General features: G+C 35.5%; 1 protein-coding gene across 2 annotated transcripts in view; it reads left to right on the top strand.

Moving 5' to 3' along the window:
- DENND1B (DENN domain containing 1B) overlaps positions 1–19,951 on the top strand; it is a 256,368-nt gene that overhangs the window by 172,650 nt on the left and 63,767 nt on the right. For both annotated transcript variants that reach the window (XM_080824962.1, XM_080824961.1), the window contains 2 exons: positions 711–836; positions 16,095–16,196. In XM_080824962.1, coding sequence (XP_080681088.1) covers positions 711–836; positions 16,095–16,196 — 228 coding nt within the window. The remainder of the gene's footprint in view (positions 1–710; positions 837–16,094; positions 16,197–19,951) is intronic.

Here is a 19,951-nt window from a genome sequence, read left to right on the forward strand (position 1 = left end):
GAACTGGGTTGAAATCTCAGTCTTGCCATGGAGTAGCTGTATAGGGAGGGCAAACTGATCACATCTTTAAGTCCCTGTTTCTTCATTCATAAATGGTAATACAAATGTCTTTCTTAGAAGGCTGTGAAAACTAACTGAGACACTCTATAACATGTGCATAACGTGATTCTCTACTCATGGTAGGTTCTCAATCACTTTAACTTCTCCCCCCCCCCTTTTGTCTAATAATGGTGAAAACTATTCAACAAACGAGTAGAAAATTACATATGTAAATGAGACTTCCAAAAATAAAATTAAATGGTAAGTGATCCTGGAGGACCTGTAACAAATAACCTTACATGGCAGGAATGAACGATACCAACCAGCTTCTTCTCAAAACAAGTAGACACATGTTGTAATTGCTAAAAATCTGCAGAAAAGTGGCTCACAGGCAGTTTACCGTAAAATAATTAAAGCTTATTTATGTCAAGAGGCCTTGGGAAAAAAAGAGAGCATAAACCAATTTGCATTAGCACGTTACTATCAGCTCCTGCTTTCGTTTCAATTAACAGACCAGCAGGTGCTCTCTGCAGTTAAAAAGATAAGCTATCAGGGAGGAGGATGAGTTTTTGGCTGACCTGCAGACACTGTGGTTTGCCTGCTGATTGGGTTCGTACCTCGCTGTACCAATTTCTGAGGTGTTAATTTAACTGTTCCTCTCTGTCATGCAGGTCTCGGCCCTGAAAAATAAACTGAAGAAGCAGTCTACAGCTACCGGTGATGGAGTAGCTAGGGCCTTTCTTAGGGCACAGGCTGCTTTGTTTGGATCCTACAGAGATGCACTGAGATACAAACCTGTAAGCGTTTTATTTCATCCCTATTTTAATTTGCTTTTTAAATGGTTCTTTAGAATGGGGCAGAGAAAAGAAACATTTTACTATCACACACAGAGAAAGTGTCATAAAGGTCTTTTAAAATCCAAAATAATGTGCTTTAAGGCATTGTGCCCTGTGTCCAATTCCTTGACTTTCCGGTTTTAGTTCTTTTAGTAACCTTTAATTGCTATTTCCCACATTCTTTGGCACATCATCTTACGTATTGTTCTAAATTGGCTTACCTCTTAACTAATTAATGAATTGTGTGTTAATGAGTTTTAATATAACCACCTGACCTTAAGATCATTAAGAAATTATCTAGACAGTTGGGTTTCATAGATTAATCCATTTAGAAGTGACTGTACAAAGTGGAAATTTAAAAATACAGGGGCTTGCAAATTTTGCAATGTTTGGAAATTTATCGTCTTCTTATTCCATAATACTCTTCTTAGTGGGACATCTATTTAGCATATGCTAGCTCATTTTGGCATTTCTTTTTTGTTTTAATACCCTAAAAATGATTATTATGTAGAATTGTAGCCAGTCAAGTTTTTAAATAGTCCAAGAAGGTATAAATCAAAATATGCTTGTTTCTCTCTCTGAATTATTGGTTAAATATGTTAGTCTGATTTTAAGGAACGTAATTACACTGCCCTTCCATGACCAGCTGACTATGTTGTAATGGATAAAAAACATTGAGTTAGTAATAAGTAGTAAGACATGCTATCTAATAAGAATTCCACTGTTACTAAGCTGTGTAACCTTGACCCATTTCCTTGGTCTCTCTAGACTTTGATCTTCTCATTTGGAAAATGAGAATTTTTATACTTTACCTGTCTACTTTTCAGAATTGGTGTGTGACCCCTATCATAAACCATGAAACACTAAACATGTGTGAATGGGTTATATCCTTTCTAAACTGGCTTCTCAATTAGTAGTTCCCACCCAATGGCTCTTACATCTCTGAGGAGTTACTGAGTTACTAGGAGTCCTTAAATGGAAGGCAGATCAACTGCTGTCTCTAGAGAAGTACATATGTCTAATTTGCATGCTAATCTTTTTGAAATATGTGTCTGTTTTTTAAAGCCCTGTAGAAGTCATAATACTGCACATAGTATACATATTGAGAAACACATGGGGGAGTCTTTAAAAATTATTGACAGTTACATGGTTTCATTTATTAAAAGACTGGAAACCAATTGTCTGTACTAATAAAATTGTAAAATCATCTGGTTGTCAATTTTTTTTTTTTTAAGCAAGTTGATTTCAAGTTTACAGTACAGGAGGGAAATTTAGAAGTACCACTTAGCTTAAATTTTGCCACATTTAAATAATTTTTAATCTTTGCAGGCTGCATGTTTCTTTTCCTTTTTCCTTTTTAAATTTGTGAAGGACTTCAGATTTGAGGAAAGCAAATTGAAGAGAAAATTTCCTTAAATGATTTAAATCACCAGTTGAGCAGATAGGGGTTTAAGATTTCAATGACTTTGATTTTTTTTTTTTTCAAAGCCAGATTCCCAATTTCAGCAGGAAAATATATAATGTCATTAGAGGATATCTTTCCTGTTTATTGATCACATCTTATTATAAACTTCTTTGATAACTTATCTACCTTTTTCCTTTTTATGTTTCGTGTTTTATTTTTTACTGCTAATTCTTTCTGTAAGTTGAGGGACAATATTCTTATTCTGTATTCTGTTTTTATATTTCTTCTGAATCTCGAATGAAAGTTTAATTTTTAAAGTATACTAAATTTTATTAAAGTATACTAAATTTCGATACTATTTTCAAAAGAAATAACTTTTTTGGAAAATTATTTCTTTGTTATGTATAAAGTATATTTTGTTGTCATTTAGGCATTATCTTTGCAAATTACTCTATATTTTAATTTATTAAAAGTACACTTTTTATTTTGTGAACTCTTTTGGACATTTATATAATAGGTATATGTCTTTAATATATTTTCTGATTAATATTAAAAAAGAGCCATGTTTACAAGTTACAATTATTTCATGGTTTTGTCTCTTTTTTTTTTTTTTAAATTTTTTATTTATTTTCAGCGTAACAGTATTCATTGTTTTTTCACCACACCCAGTGCTCCATGCAATCTGTGCCCTCCCTAATACCCACCACCTGGTTCCCCCACCCTCCCACCCCGCCCCTTCAAAACCCTCAGGTTGTTTTTCAGAGTCCATAGTCTCTCATGGTTCACCTCCCCTTCCAATTTCCCTCAACTCCCTTCTCCTCTCCATCTACTCTTGTCCTCTATATTATTTGTTATGCTCCACCAATAAGTGAAACCATATGATACTTGACTTTCTCTGTTTGACTTATTTCACTCAGCATAATCTCTTCCAGTCCTGTCCATGTTGCTACAAAAGTTGGGTATTCGTCCTTTCTGATGGAGGCATAATACTCCATAGTGTATATGGACCACATCTTCCTTATCCATTCATCCGTTGAAGGGCATCTTGGTTCTTTCCACAGTTTGGCGACCGTGGCCATTGCTGCTATAAACATTGGGGTACAGATGGCCCTTCTTTTCACTACATCTGTATCTTTGGGGTAAATACCCAGCAGTGCAATTGCAGGGTCATAGGGAAGATCTATTTTTAATTTCCTGAGGAATCTCCACACTGTTCTCCAAAGTGGCTGCACCAGTTTGCATTCCCACCAACAGTGTAAGAGGGTTCCCCTTTCTCCACATCCTCTCCAACACACGTTGTTTCCTGTCTTGCTAATTTTGGCCATTCTAACTGGTGTAAGGTGGTATCTCAATGTGGTTTTGATTTGAATCTCCCTGATGGCTAGTGATGATGAACATTTTTTCATGTGTCTGGTAGCCATTTGTATGTCTTCCTTGGAGAAGTGTCTGTTCATATCTTCTGCCCATTTTTTGATATGATTATCTGTTTTGTGTGTGTTGAGTTTGAGGAGTTCTTTATAGATCCTGGATATCAACCTTTTATCTGTACTGTCATTTGCAAATATCTTCTCCCATTCCGTGGGTTGCCTCTTTGTTTTGATGACTGTTTCTTTTGCTGTGCAGAAGCTTTTTATCTTGATGAAGTCCCAGAAGTTCATCTTTGCCTTTGTTTCCTTCGCCTTTGGAGACATATCTTGAAAGAAATTGCTGTGGCTGATATCAAAGAGGTTACTCCCTATGTTCTCCTCGAGGATTCTGATGGATTCCTGTCTCACGTTGAGGTCTTTTATCCATTTCGAGTTTATCTTTGTGTACGGTGTAAGAGAATGGTCAAGTTTCATTCTTCTACATATAGCTGTCCAGTTTTCCCAGCACCATTTATTGAAGAGACTGTCTTTTTTCCACTGGATATTTTTTCCTGTTTTGTCAAAGATTATTTGACCATAGAGTTGAGGGTCCATATCTGGGCTCTCTACTCTGTTCCACTGGTCCATGTGTCTGTTTTTATGCCAGTACCATGCTGTCTTGGTGATCACAGCTTTGTAGTAAAGCTTGAAATCAGGTAACGTGATGCCACCAGTTTTATTTTTGTTTTTCAACATTTCCTTAGCAATTCGGGGTCTCTTCTGATTCCATACAAATTTTAGTATTATTTGCTCCAGCTCTTTGAAAAATACTGGTGGAATTTTGATTGGAATGGCATTAAAAGTATAGATTGCTCTGGGCAGTATAGACATTTTAACGATGTTTATTCTTCCCATCCAAGAGCATGGAATGGTCTTCCATCTTTTTGTGTCTTCTTCAATTTCTTTTAGGAGTGTTCTGTAGTTCCTGGAGTACAGATCTTTAACCTCTTTGGTTAGGTTTATTCCGAGGTATCTTATGGTTTTTGGTGCTATAGTAAATGGAATCGATTCTCTAATTTGCCTTTCTGTATTTTCATTGTTAGTGTATAAGAAAGCCACTGATTTCTGGACATTGACTTTGTATCCTGCTACATTACTGAATTGCTGTATGAGTTCTAGTAGTTTGGAGGTGGAGTCTTTCGGGTTTTCCATATAAAGAATCATGTCATCTGCGAAGAGAGAGAGTTTGACTTCTTCCTTGCCAATCTGGATACCTTTTATTTCTCTTTGTTGTCTGATTGCTGTTGCTAGGACTTCTAATACTATGTTGAACAAGAGTGGTGAGGGTTTTGTCTCTTTTTATAAAAATATCTCAGTGGTGTCCTCTAGCTATTAGAGTACAACTGGAAAAAAAAAATCACTAAATAGCTTTAAATGAATATGACTTTAAAAAAAAAAACGATTTTATTTATTTGACAGAGAGAGAAATCACAAGTGGGCAGAGAGGTAAGCAGAGAGAGAGGGGAAGCAGGCCTCTGCTGAGCAGGGAGCCCAATGTGGGGCTTGATCCCAGGGCCCTGAGATCATGACCTGAGCCGAAAGGAAGAGGCTTAACCCATTGAGCCACCCAGGCACCCCATGAATATGACTTTTTTAACTGGGTATTACTTTCCAAATTTCATGATTGTATACACACACACACACACACACACACACATATGAAATACATATGTATATAAAATATATAAATATTACTTACATATATTTATATATATATATATATAAAAGCAAACTATTCTTATTATGTTATTTCTCTTACATTGCCAAAATTAGGCCTGTAGATTAGTCATAGAACTGTCCTTCAAGACCCTCACATTGGGCAAGCAGTCTGTCTTTACTTTTTTTCCTGATTTTTGACCTCAATTCAGAGAATTCTACTTGAGGCTCCAAAATGTCCCAAGCGTCTCAGGCTTCCAAACATTCCAAATTACTACAGTTAATGTTTTTTCTTCCTGGGTAGTGCTTTTATCTTTCTTGCTTTTAGTGGCCATCTAGTTCCTTCCTGATCCTTAAAGCTGTAGTTTATACTGACTCTTTTTTTTCTATGAATTGATTATACTTACTTTCTTTAACACATTTCTTCTCCCTTTTTTGTATGGTTTTTATTATGGTTCTTTTATTATTTTTACTGAAATTCATAATTAGTTGCTATTAAAACAATAATTGACCTTCATGTACCCTCTGGGTATCAGGCATTAATAGATACTTTAGATAGACTATTTATCCTTTTCATGTTAAAGATGAGGAACATGTTGATCACAGAGTGTAAATAATCTCTCTGAGGTTCTTGGGCTAGCAAATAGTTGGGCCCGCACATGAATCTCTTCTTCTGCAGTCCCCCTCTTGTTCCAGTGTGGCACATTTCTGCTTGCTGTGGCCTCCATTACTGGATCATACTCTCCTTGAGATGAATGTCCTGAACTAGCATTTCTTCTAAATGAAGATGCATGGAAGTCATAGTGTGTCATTCAGGACACACTATGGAAAGACTGAACAAATGATGCAGTCTTAGGACTTTTCTCAAAAGGAGCATATGGTAATGACATCCCACAGCGTGTGTGTGTGGAGATAGATATATATAGATAGATAGATAGATATAGATAGATAGATATATAATATAAATTGGGGAAATAATTTGTTATTCATGCTGCATATTTCCATTTGTGGTTTTGTTGACCTGGGGTAACTGCCACTGCTCATTCTGCACGTTCCTCCTCCCTCAGTCTTCAGGGGTGTTGGCAGGGAGCCAGTGGGATGTGGCCTGTGAGGGAAAGCCCTCAGGATGATTTGAATGTCCGTTTTCAAATGCAAATACTAAATACCTTTGCTAAATGCAGCCAAAGAGGAACTTATGTTACAAATAAACTTAGAATGTCTGAGTGACAACTCTAAATATGTTGTTGCTCTTCTCAGATTTCCTCACTTTTACCTTCTGAATGACACTATTGACAAATAAATGGTGCCTGCTCTTACTTACAGAGAGAAATATACAAGTCCTCAAAGTTGTGGGAAAGTGATTTAAATAAAACAGTGGATATTTTGATTTTGGGGGATTTTAGCCAGCAGCAAGTTAGTTACTTTTTAAAAATTCAAAAATGTGAGTTCAAAGTAATGTGCTACATGGATTGAAGAAACGTGGTAAGAACACAAGCTCTAGAAGCAGGCTGCCTGGGTTCAGATCCTCCTGCTGCGACTCACTAGTTGAGTTTGGGCAAATGAATGTCATAGTGCTTTAGTTTCCTCTTGTGTTTTTTAAAAAAGGTAGTAATTCTTCTTGGGTCATTTAGAGAATAAAATATGTTCACATATGTAAGTTACTTAGAACAGTGTTTGGCATATTATTAATGCTTTATATATTTGCTATTATTAAAAATGACATTTTAGAAGTACTAAGTTTGGGGAGGAAAATTCCTCTAACAAAACTAAAGTACCCTCCTCTGATTTCCCAAAAGAAAAACACTGTTATAAACATGAGAATACTTGTAAGTGATTGTATTAAATAACTAGTAAAGGGTCATCAGTTGTACCTCTGTGTATCATTTGTGTCACAAGCTATTAAAAATAAAAAAGTCAATTTTTGACCAATAGCTAATGCTAACGAAATGTTTGCCCGAGTTAAAATACTGCTTAATATGTTCAAAGGCATATACTTGGTTATCCTAAGCGCAGAGAAGTAACACTTAGATCTAGTCCTTTGAATACTTGGGGTGCTGTCATTTGTTTCAATCACTCAAGCTTTTCTGGGCAGCTATGAGCCTTGCTGATGGATAAAAGGTGAATTCTTTTTAAAATAAAGATTGGTTAGTAATCTAGGCCTCTGTTTGGCAGTTTGGAAGAGTTGTCCTTTTGGAATATATTTCTTCAAACATTATCAGTAAATAATGTTATATTTTGTGATTAAACTCAAACAATTTAAGCACAGGATTGGTATCCATAATTTAAGTGGACATTCACTAAATCTCTGCCTTCAAGTTTCCATTTAACAGATTTGTAACTCTCAACTTGTTAGAGATTTAAAAATCCAAGCTGAAATGTACATTTGCTCACCCCTCTTGGTTTTATGGTTACTAAAACATTTTAGGCACCCATTCATCTCATTACCCAAGCTTGGGTATAGACCTTTTGGCTTTAGAAATGGTTGTAACCAAGGAAATATTTGTTGTGTATTTGGAGACTCATAAAATATGGTTGCTTTTATGGCACTTTCTTTCTGCTCTTTTTTTTTTTTTAAACAGAGAAGGAATCTTGCTTAACTGCTTTAGCAAAAATGTAAAAATTCGGCACCACCGCTATAGGATAGATAGAACTAGGGACTCTAATAGTAAGTGTTTCATTTTTATATTACTGGTAATATGTTTCATGAGAATAGAGAGTGTTTTTCTTTAAATTGTGGAAAAGAAAAATATATATTTTTCATAGTATGTATAAAACTAATACATTGCTCTATTAATCTTTTTAAGTGTTCAAGTTTAGAGTTCTAGAAACAACTGTGTCTAATTTAGAAAAATCAATTTCTTTCCCTATCTTAACTTGCTGAATCACAGGCAAATGGAACATTGATAGCTATTTTTATTCAAGACAGATCTAATAACTTTAGGACAAACTCATATAATAATATGTACAGAGAGAAGATTTTGCTGTAAATAATGATTAAAGTTTATGATTTAAATATAAGGCTTTTTTTCCTCAATAATTTTCAGCAGTAGAAAAAGTGTTGTTTTCATGGTTAATAAACCCTGAGCGTAGACTTGTGGTACCTTACATAATAATAGCACTGGGATACTTGGAAGAAAAATGCTATATAATCTGAAAAATATTTTAATATTATTTTCTGCGAGAACCTGAATATATTTGACCATTCCCTTGAGAGAACTGATAACTGAGTATTTAAGAGATTTAAAAATTTAAATATACCATCATTAAGCAGACATTTTTGCTTGTTTATATTTGTTACATAACAGTGACATTACAAATTAAGCCCAAGTGTATTAGGGAACTGAATAAGTATTATGTTGATACCTTGTTTATTATATTTCACATTTTTATGCAGCATCATTCTTCATGAAACCTTAATTTTTTTCAATATGAATCCTTACTAAGTCACATATATCCTTAAAGCATTAAGATCTAATCCATGTTTTTTTTTTAATTTTAATTTTTTTATTAACATATAATGTATTATTTGCCCCAGGGGTACAGATCTGTGAATCATTAGGCTTACACACTTCACTGCACTCACCATAGCACATACCCTTTCCAAGTCTATAACCCAGCCACTCTCTCCATACCCGCCTCCCCCCAGCAACCCTCAGGTTTTTTTTTTTTTATAATTTTTTTTATTTTTTTATAAACATATAATGTATTATTAGCCCCAGGGGTACACCATAGCACATACCCTCCTCAATGTCCATAACCCCACCACCGTCTCCCTACCCCCCTGCCCCCAGCAACCTTTAGTTTGTTTTGTGAGATTAAGAGTCTCTTATGGTTTGTCTCCCTCCAGATCCCATCTTGTTTCATTTATTCTTTTCCTAGGCCCCAAACCCCCCATGTTGCATCTCCACTTCCTCATATCAGGGAGATCATATGATAGTTCTCTTTCTCCGATTGACTTACTTCGCTAAGCATAATACTCTCTAGTTCCATCCACGTCGCCGCAAATGGCAAGATCTAGTCCATGTTTAAGTATTTTCTTGTTCTTGCAAAGTTTCCTACTCCAGAAGACAATATAGGACTTGAAAGATAGCCATCCTTAAAAACACACTAAACAAAAATACTGATTTGATGATAATCACTTTGAAACTGAACATAATAGTAGGGTAGGAAAAACAACCCCATCTTCCTCCATATCTTTCTAGTGTCTTAATTATCCTGTAAAAATAATTCAAATTATTAACCAGTGGATATTTACTGAACACTCAGAATACAAATACTATGGTGAGTATTACAATAAAAAGCACAGAGATATATAAGGTTATAGTTCCAGACCTCAAAAATGCACAGGTGAGATCTATAAAAATAACCTTTTAATACAACTTAGAAAATAAATGCTAAAAGAAAGGTACACTCTGGATTTTCAGAGGAGGGAGAATTTACTTATTTATGTTAAAGATGGAATCTAAGACTTTGCGAGGTAAATGCTGTATTCCATAAGGGCCAGATTTATGCCACTGGAGGGCATTTCTAATTCATTCTCCTGCCACAACTACTTGAAGAGTCTTATTTAAATACCATCAGGTTGGGGTTATGGACATTGGGGAGGGTATGTGCTATGGTGAGTGCTATGAAGTGTATAAACCTGGCGATTCACAGAACTGTACCCCTGGGGCTAATAATACATTATATGTTTATTAAAAAATTAAAAAATTATAAAAATAAATAAATAAATAAATACCATCAGGTACAAATGACATGTAGTTTTCTAGCGCACTGGCTCTAATGATACCTTTTTCCTTCCCATTTATTAGTCATTATACAAGGGACTGAGTGTGACATTTGTTATTCTGTGGATAATCTTGAATTTGAATCTGCTCTGATTTGTATGTTTTAACAGGTAAATCAAGTATGAACGTTTGGTATTTTTATTGTTATTAATAACAAACTACCTAGAAAGCCTCATCATAGAATGCCCAATAGGTTGTTGATTCATTCTTAGTATATATTTGTTGATTGGTGTAATCCTTTACGGGCAGGTAATGTGGCAGTTCATTTCTGGAAAGTCTGGTTCTCTTCTCTGAAATAAGAACTTCATTCCTACCCTAGTACAGATTGTATTTTTTCTTACATCCTTTCACGCTCTTTTGTGTGTGACAGTCTATGGAAACTATTTTAGCTTTAGTTCCTTTCTGTTGCCTCATCACTCTTCCATGGAGCAAAAGATTCAGTAGCTTAATCATCACATCAGACTTCTTTTAAACTTATTTTATTTGAGTTCAGTTTTTTGTTTTTTACCATGAAGAGTTTTTCTTGTCCACATTTTAATGTTTCTACATGATTATTCTGTGTTTCCACAGAGCTATATTCTTCTTTACTTGCTTTTTCTGTCAATAAACAATATAACTTTTAGAAAATAAATTGGGTTACAGATGCATATTTCTCAGTTGTATCAGTCTTTTTCCCTAAGTAATGATCTGTTTAACCTTCATGCTTGGTTCTGTGCAGATAATTCCTAAATATATGTTAAAGAACAAGTTTTCCAAACTTGGGTTTCTACCCTTGTCTGCGTGCCTTCAAGCATCTTCCTTGCCTTAACCATGCCAGGATGGACATTGCTGGTGTCCTGACCAGATCCCCTGTACTGGCTGGCATCCTTTTCAGAGAAAAACTGTCCTTGGCTAAGTAGGAAGGGCCTCCCCAGGCACCTCTAATCTCCACACTCCTTCCACCAGGGAAGACCTTGCTTAGTGAATGACTGATAAAAGGTGTAAGAAACTGGCGTCCTTGCTTCAAGATGGGAATAACTCTGCCAGTACATTTGATGCTTTTTCATAGGTTTAAACTGAGGTGATTGCCGGCTGAAATCACATTGTTGCTTGGGTTTTTTCTTCTGCCCTATTTTGCTTCCCTCAATGCTTATTTCCTGAGCATTTTCCACCAACAAATCACTTAAACAAGAATCCTTGTCTCAGGCTCAGTTTAGAATCTGACCAAAGACATATCCCAAAATTTATTTTATCAACTTCTTCTTAAATCTGGTTTGTTTCTGTACTTCTGGTCTTTAATAAATGGTATCATCCATCTTTTAATCCTCAAGCTTGAAATCCAGAAGTCCTCTTTGACTTCTGCTTGTCTTGTTTCTGCGTATCAGTGGTTCTTAAACTTTTCGCCTCTAGATGTCTTTATATTTGTAAAAATCATCAAGGGTTTTAAAGAACTTTTGTTTATGTGGGCTCTAGCTTTCACTATTTACCGTATTAGAAATCAAAACTGGAAATATTTTAAATACTTATTATTTAAAATTAATATAAAAGTACTACAGATAAACATGAAACATTTTTTTGAGAAATAACTATTTTTAAACAAAAAATAATAGAAGAATGGATTTGTTTTATATTTTTTCAAAAGTATGTAGTTTAAAAGAAGATGGCTGCGTTCTCATATTTGATCCTGCTTTCTGTCTGTGGCAACATCGCCAGTTGTGTAGGCTCTATTGGATCTCTTGAGAAAATAAAAGTGAAAGGGCAAATAATGTTTTAGCACTGTTATAAAAATAGTTTGGATGTTGCAGACCCTGTGAAAAGGTCTCAGTCCCTGGACCATGCTTTGAGCACCACTGCTGTACATCAGTTGATAAACAGTCCTATTGATTTTGCAGTAAAATTGTACTTTTACACATTACATGATGTGGAATAAATAAAACATTTCATGTAGTATTGAATACTCAGAAATGGGATAATTTGAAAGCGTAGACTGAGTCTAAATCAATCTTCTACAACTTACATGCTCTGTAATCTTGAGCAAGTTACTTAACCCTTTCTCGTATTTTAGTTTATTCATGTATAAAGTAAGACAACAGTAAGTTTGAGGTTTATGTGAATTAATACATATAAATTGCCTAGAACAGTACCTGGCCCGTAATAAGCATTATGTAGATATTAGCTATTGTTATTATTATTAGGGATAGTAATAAGTACTCTATCAGTGTTGACTAATTGTAGTCATCACTTTGTCTTTCTACCTCCTGGTTCATCTTTTCTTGCCAGATTTGTATTTCACTTTTACTTGGTCTGCCTATTTCCAGTATTTCCTCTTGCCTATTAGCTTTCCTTTTAAAGATTTTATTTATTTGAGAGAGAGAGAGAGAGAGAGCACGAATGGGGGAGGACAGAGGGTGAGGGAACAGGGAGCCTCACACAGGGTGGGATTCCCAGGACCCATGAGATCATAACCTGAACTGAAGGCAGACACTTAACGGACTGAGCCACCCAGGTGCCACTTAACTTTCCTTTTAAGACATACAATCTTGTCACTTCATTGAGTAGATACTCTGTGAGCTTCTTGATGTCTTTAAGAAATAACTTTTAGGGCACCTGGGCGGCTCAGCTGGTTAAGCGTCTGCCTCAGGCTCAGCTCATGATCCTAGGGTCATGGGACTGAGTCGCATGTTGGGCTCGCTGTTCTGCAGGGAGTCTGCTTTTCCACCTGCCCTTCCCCGCACTCGTTCTCTCAATTTCTCTCTTGCTTGATTGCTCTCTCAAATAAAGAAATAAATAAAAACTAATACCTCCCATAGGTTTAAAAAAAAGAAAAAGAAAAAGAAAATAACTTTAGGATATAACTTAGGCCTTTTCCAGTATGCTTGACCTACATTTTACTTCTCTCTCGTACTTTCTGTAATTCATAACCATTATCCACTAGGCCTTAACCAGTCTTTTATTATCTTTGGCGCTTTCTCTAGTGCATACCCATCCCAAACACACTACCCACTTTTTGTCTGTACCTGCCTCGCTCAAGACTATGTTTTTCATCTTTGTTTCAGAGGCTTCCATTAGTTTTCAAAACCAGCTCAGGTTTCCTCTGTGAAGCCACAGAGGCTTCATGAAATCTTTCATACTTAAATCAGCTGGGAATTAACTGGGCAACACTGGACATACAGTCACTCTACTTGGAGCAAGAAAAGTTTTTGAAAACCACTCCATCCTAAGCTTGATTTTTAACCAGATCATAAGTAAATCAGAAGATCCTAAGCAGAGTTCCTTATCATGCCTTTCAACTTAACTCAGATTTAAAAGAACTTATACTGGGAAGTCATTTATAATTTGTTTGATATCATACATACCCCATCATGACAATGACTGAGTTTCCTGTGTATTAAAACAAAAATTTAGAGCATTGTTAATCAAGACTTATTTTTCTTTCCCTTGAGAGAAAATTCCAATATGTGTCAGGTTTGTCTTTTTTGTTATTACCAGAGACTCTAAGTAAACAGGCTGTGTTAATCATTTGAAGGTTAAGTTCAAAGCTTTTACTATGATTGGTGTTATCAAAACTGGATGGACAGCATATTTCTCTTTACTATTTCTCTTGAAAGATTGAAAGCATTTACTAGAAGATTAATGAGGACAGAGTTCGGCCAGCATAAGTCACATTGGCTAAAAATAAAAACTAAGTTAGCCCAACTCTTAAGAAGACGTAGGTAGATTTTCCTCTCATCCATTTCCCTCACCTGAAGATTCTTGTCTTCCATACCTTCCAGTCAAAAGAAATGCTTGATTGTGACATAGAAAGTATTAAGTTTTCCATTTTTAATGATAACTTTTGGAAAAATCATAGATGCTAGTAAAATACAACTCACATGTTAGAGAAAAATCTGTCTAATAAAAACTGAAATTATCAATTGTACTGATCACTGTGTAATAATTGTGGTATAGTTAGAACTGCCATTGAAAACAATGATTGTATTTATCTTTAAAATTTGTATTTACTTTTGGAAAAGAAAATAAGTGGTATGGAGCAAATCTTAGCTCACTTGCTACTTTGTTTATTGACTTAGGAAACATTTTTGGGCTCCCACTGTAACTAGATATGATGCTGATACCTGGGATGCAAAAACAGTAGACCTTTCTCTTAAATAGGCTTGCCTGTTTGTTGTAGCCACTGCCCCCCCCATAGAGTCTAAGTTGTGAATTCTATAATAGTGGCAAATATGATGATTTTTGATCATACAAAATATATTTATATAAATGACTCTAATTTTTAAAATATATAATTTAAAATCATCTTGTGGCAGTTAAGAATGGCAATAATCAGTATCCAAATAATAATGGCAGTTTTATTATGAGGTCTTGGCTGGTGGCTGAGATGGTTGTCTTCTTTAATAATTTGAATTTTATTTTCTTCTGTAGCAATGCTGTTCAAGAACACTTTTTGTGATAAATGAAATGTTCTGTATTTGTGATATCTAATAGTAGCCATGGACCACTTGTGGCAATTGAACATTTCAGATGTGGCTAGTGCATTGAGGAACTGAAATTTTAATTTTATTTAAATTTTTAACTAATATTTATTAATAAAATAAAATAAAATTTTAGTTAATATTTATTAATATATTATTTGCTTCAGGGGTACAGTTCTGTGAATCATCGGTCTTACACAATTCACAGCACTCACCATAGCACATACCCTCCTCAGTGTCCATAACCCAGCCACCCTATCCCTCCCCTCCCACCCCTCAGCAACCCTCAGTTTGTTTCCTAGGATTAAATCTCTTATGATTTGTCTCCCTCCCTGGTCCCATCTTGTTTCATTTTAATAAATTTAAATTTAAATTGCTGCATGTGACTAATAGCTACTGTTTTGAACAGTGCAGATCCATAGTATCATTAGCTTCCATCAGCCAGTGGTAACAGGTGATTTGCTGTTAAATTTTTAGTCTCATTTCATTCATGCAGGAGCCAATTTTCAGAATTTTATTTACAGATACCTGTAATCAAGGCATTGAGTTGTCCTTAAAATTAAATTATAATTAATATTTTTTCAAAGTTCTGTTGGATGATGAGGTTTTTTCCTTGTTACTGCCAACATAGAGATGGCTACAGGATTCGTTATCATCAGTGAGTCATTTTCACTTACCTCAGTTGCATTTGGATCATATTATCTCGTATTCATTTGGATCACTTATCTTCACAAGTATTGAATGGGCAAGAGGACCATTCAGGCTACCGAGGGAAATAGCAGGTGGTAGAGATCAGCAAGTGAGTGACAATTTTCTGACATCCTGTATGGGAATAAATGGAATGAGTGGAATCTGTATTCAGAATTTAAGTTCTTGATAGTTTGGAGGAGGAGCAAGCTAATGGAGCATAAGCTACCAGAAGACACTTGCAAAGTTATGGTTACTTTAAAAATAGGATAAATTAAAGCAGGTACAAAGTGGGACTTAATCTAGAAAGTAGCCAATCAGAATTGTATGTGAAGTGATGAAGAGAGTGTTATTGTAAGAACTTTTAATTAATTTAAAAAGAAATTAATGATCATATATAAATGGCAAAAAACATGCAGCAATTTTTATAGCAAGAATGTTTTCTAATTAGGGTAAAACTGCAGTTGTTGACTTTTTTCAGCTATGCATACTCTTTTTAATGCTCCTAATTCAATCTAATAATATTAAACCTTTGTTTTTAGGAGATTCATTCTTACTTTGAGGACGTGAAACTAAGCAATATTAAGACCCCACGATCCTTGATTAGGAAGCTCTAGTAGAAGCTCGTCAGTAGAGGAATATTTTTCTACGATGCTGAAATCCAGCTATTATGTCTAAGAGTCTGTTTGACTCCCTTTAGACTTCCAGCACCTTGAAGCTATTCTGTGTCTTACACTCCCCCGGGACCCTCCATGTGCCTTTTTAGAGAGACTTTTTCTCTCTGACTGCCTTTCTATTGACACCCTAAAATCTTCATTTCTCTCTAGGGTGAGCCCATCACGTTCTGTGAGGAGAGTTTTGTAAAGCACCGCTCAAGTCTGATGAAACAGTTCTTGGAAACTGCAGTTAACCTCCAACTTTTCAAGCAGGTAAGAGGGGACCTCCACATCGCCTTCTGTAACAGATTATAGAAATGTAACACAAATGCGTAACACATTTTTATCACTTTTACCAAAAGTATGTCAAAACCCCGAGTAATGTCTGTTCTGGAATTACAGGAAATTTTTCTTTCTTTTGTAACTCTGTAGTTATCGATGGCATAGCACTCCAGAAAATGGTAGAAAAGTAACTTTGTTATTAAAAAATTCATCATTGAAAGTGCTGACCTGATGGTCTGAGGAAGGGTATTCATCCATACAGTTATGAAACCAACATGACTAGTTCCATGTAAGGCATCTAGGAGTTTACTCTAGTAGATTGGTAGTGGCTAAACAAACCATATTTCTTGTACGACAGTCCTAGGACAGTCCTAATGTAATCCAGTTTATAAAAACAGATGTCATAATTATAAATTTAAAATTCAGAAAAAAATTCATAGTCCTACTATGTATCTTTACTTTTGGCTCAGAAAATGTAAATGCCATTTCAAAATGCAGGTAGCTTAACATCAGAATTCAGAATGTTTATAAGGACTAGTTCTTTCATTCCAGTGTGTGATCATAGCAAGTCTCTTAATTCAGGCTTATCTTAGTTTCTGTTTATGTAATTTAAATTAAGTTCTAAACACTTTCTTTTCTTATACCACATGATAATTTAAATGTATAGTTACTCATGTGAATTCAGCAGTTAATGAGAATTACAGTGGGTCATAAACCACTCAGGGTACAAACATGAATAAAAATTCAGTAATGCCCTTGAGAAGCTGAAAATCTAATAGAATCCTTTGGACTGTTTGGAGAAAAGTGTAACTTGAGATCAGCTTTAAACTAAACAAGTCATTTAATTTGATAATGACAAAACCAATACTATTATCTATATTCTGAGGAAGTTTTGAAAAATAATTAGAAAATACTCTGGGGGGTGCTATAACTGCCTTCTAATATGTGATAGAAGAAGCAGAATAAGGCTTGATAGGTTTCAGGGCCCAAGGTGTTTTGTGAATTTCTAAAAGTGGATGGGTTACTTTTGGTGCTCTGTCTCTAGAGGGCTCCAATATTATACTGAATTGTTTCCCAAGGTTGTGTGAGGACCATGGGATGGTCTTTATAAATGCTGAAGTATATAGCAAGTGTAGCCCTGTACTAGTCTCCTAGTGCATGCTTGTTGAGTTAAATAACAGTACCCTTTTTGTTTTTTTGTCTCTCAAGGAGGGATAGTACTACTGCCCATTATCAAAACCGAGTTGTGGGGTACCTGGGTGCCTCGGTTGCTGAAGTGGCTGCCTTCAGCTCAGGTCATGATCCCAGGGTCCTGGGATCGAGCCCTGCATCATGCTCCCTGCTCAGCAGAGAGCCTACTTCTCCCTCTCCCTCTGCCTGCTGCTCTGGTTGCTTGTGCTCTCTCTCTCTCTGTCAAATAAATAAATAAAATCTTGTTTAAAAAAAAAAAAGAAGAAAAGTACCTTTGGTTTTTTTTTTAAGATTTTATTTATTTACTTGAGAGAGAGAGTGAGCATGAGAGGGGAGAGGGGCAGAGAGAGGAAGCAGACTCCCTGCTGAGCAGGGAGCCTGATGTGGGACTCAATCCCGGGACTCCAGGATCATGACCTGAGCTGAAGGCAGTCTCTTAACCAACTGAGCCACCCAGGTGCCCAAGAAGAAAAGTACCTTTAAAAAAAACAAAAACAAAAAAAACGAGTCGTGAAGATCAGAATATATGGGGTCAAGAATTGAATGGGTGGATAGAATATCCAACTTATTACTTAACCTTTCACCATGAGAATGTAACTAAAGTCTTTTTGTTAGATGTAGTTCAGACACAGTAATTTTTTTTAAAGATTTTATTTATTTATTTAACACACACACACACACACACACACACACAGATCACAATTAGGCAGAGAGGCAGGCAGAGAGAGAGGGGGAAGCAGGCACCCCGCTGAGCAGAGAGCCCTATGTGGGGCTTGATCCCAGGACCCTGAGATCATGACCTGAGCTGAAGGCAAAGGCTTAACCCACTGAGCCATCCAGGCACCCCAAGTAATTTATATACTTACAAAACATTTGTATTTTTTACAAATCAGATAGAATTGGGTTAGATCTTGGCCCTATCACTTAATAGCTGTTTGTTCATAAGTATCTGTTTCTTTTTCTTTAAAATAGAAATACCACCTAACAGGGTTGTGCTAAAATTTATGTTAATTAATACATGTATACCTGAGCACAGTGCACAACGCTCTGTAGAAGCTTACTAAATTTTAGTGTCTGCTTCATTTTAGAGCAATTACATTAATAGAATACAAATCTATGCAGGGTTTTTTAAAAATAAAACTCGTTCAGAAAAGCTAAATGTGAAATATTAAAATAGTCAAATTAGAACCCCATTATAGGCAACTTGGATAGTTTTACATGTACCAACTGACCATATTCTTAAGCTTGATATCATTTTATGACCTTTAAGAAATGATACTTGACGATAGCCCTGAAAGAATTTAAAAGATTCCTGTTAACAGTTTCATAAACTTCTAAAGATGAGTGAGTTCCAGAGATTCACTATACAACATAGTGCCTATGGATATAATTGTGTATTTAAAACTGGTTAAGAGGGTATATCTCATGTTGACATGTGTTCTTAGCACAAACAAAAACACAAAGGAATGCAAGGAAGCTTTTGAAGGTGTTGGATACATTTATTACCTTGATTGAGGTGATTATAGCAGGAATGTATACATATATCCAAACTTGCCACATTGTCTATATTACTTATGTGCAATTTTTTGATTACCAGTTACACTTTACTAAAGCTTGGGGGGAAGGAGAAAAAAAAAACAAAAATAGGAATTAGTTAGTAAAAAATTATCAACAGATGAAGCCTCAAAGGTACTATTGCTATTTCTAAAAGAATATGAAAAAATTTATTAGGTACACATGGTTACTATTCATTATTATGAATTTATGATCCATTATAGGTCAAGAGCACCTCAGGTTCTCTATTTAGCAATGCTTATGCATCAAAATTGAGAGAACAGGGACCCAGGAGAGCAATGTGTAATTTTAAGTTAAGAGTTAAAATAAACTGTTACTTCTTTTTCTTTTTTTTTTCTCTTACTGTTATTTCTGATAATATGGCAGGAAGGATTCAGAGCTAACTTACATACTGAAACAATTTTAAATACAGTATTTAAAACATTTTTTGTGGTGGGGGCACAGGAGACAACGCCCAGTGCTTACTTCCCAGGTTGAGAAGTGTATTAGAAGACCCTACTCCCACAATTCTGGGATGACTTAGTGTAAAAGTAAACAAGAAGTAAGGTTGCTCTTTCCCTTAACTCATTTCCCCGTGATTGTACCTCTGAAGCACTGGTACTGAGTGGAAGGGAGGGGAAAAGTGCTGCTGAGAAATAAACACACCAGCTTGTAGAGGAATTTGAAGTCTGAATTAATAATTTCAGATTTAGTCTGACACAACTCAAGCCAAGTTTAAAGTGATCCTAGAGTGTTAGCACTGTCAGGCCCTAGGCAGAGGCAAACACACATCTTCTCTTGAGGAATCCAGGCACCAAAGAATTCTCCCACCTATAATTCCAAAGAAAGATTTCTGTGCTAGAAATTATTAAATACACAAGGAAACAAATCATGAATGAGAATTAGAAGAAACAGCAGACAAAAATTGACTTGCAAAGACTTTAATTATTGGAATTATCAAAAATAGAACATAAAATAGCTATGCTTAAGATGTTCAGAGA

This window comes from Martes martes (assembly GCF_963455335.1).
Source record: "Martes martes genome assembly, chromosome: 15".
Lineage (NCBI taxonomy): Eukaryota > Metazoa > Chordata > Mammalia > Carnivora > Mustelidae > Martes > Martes martes.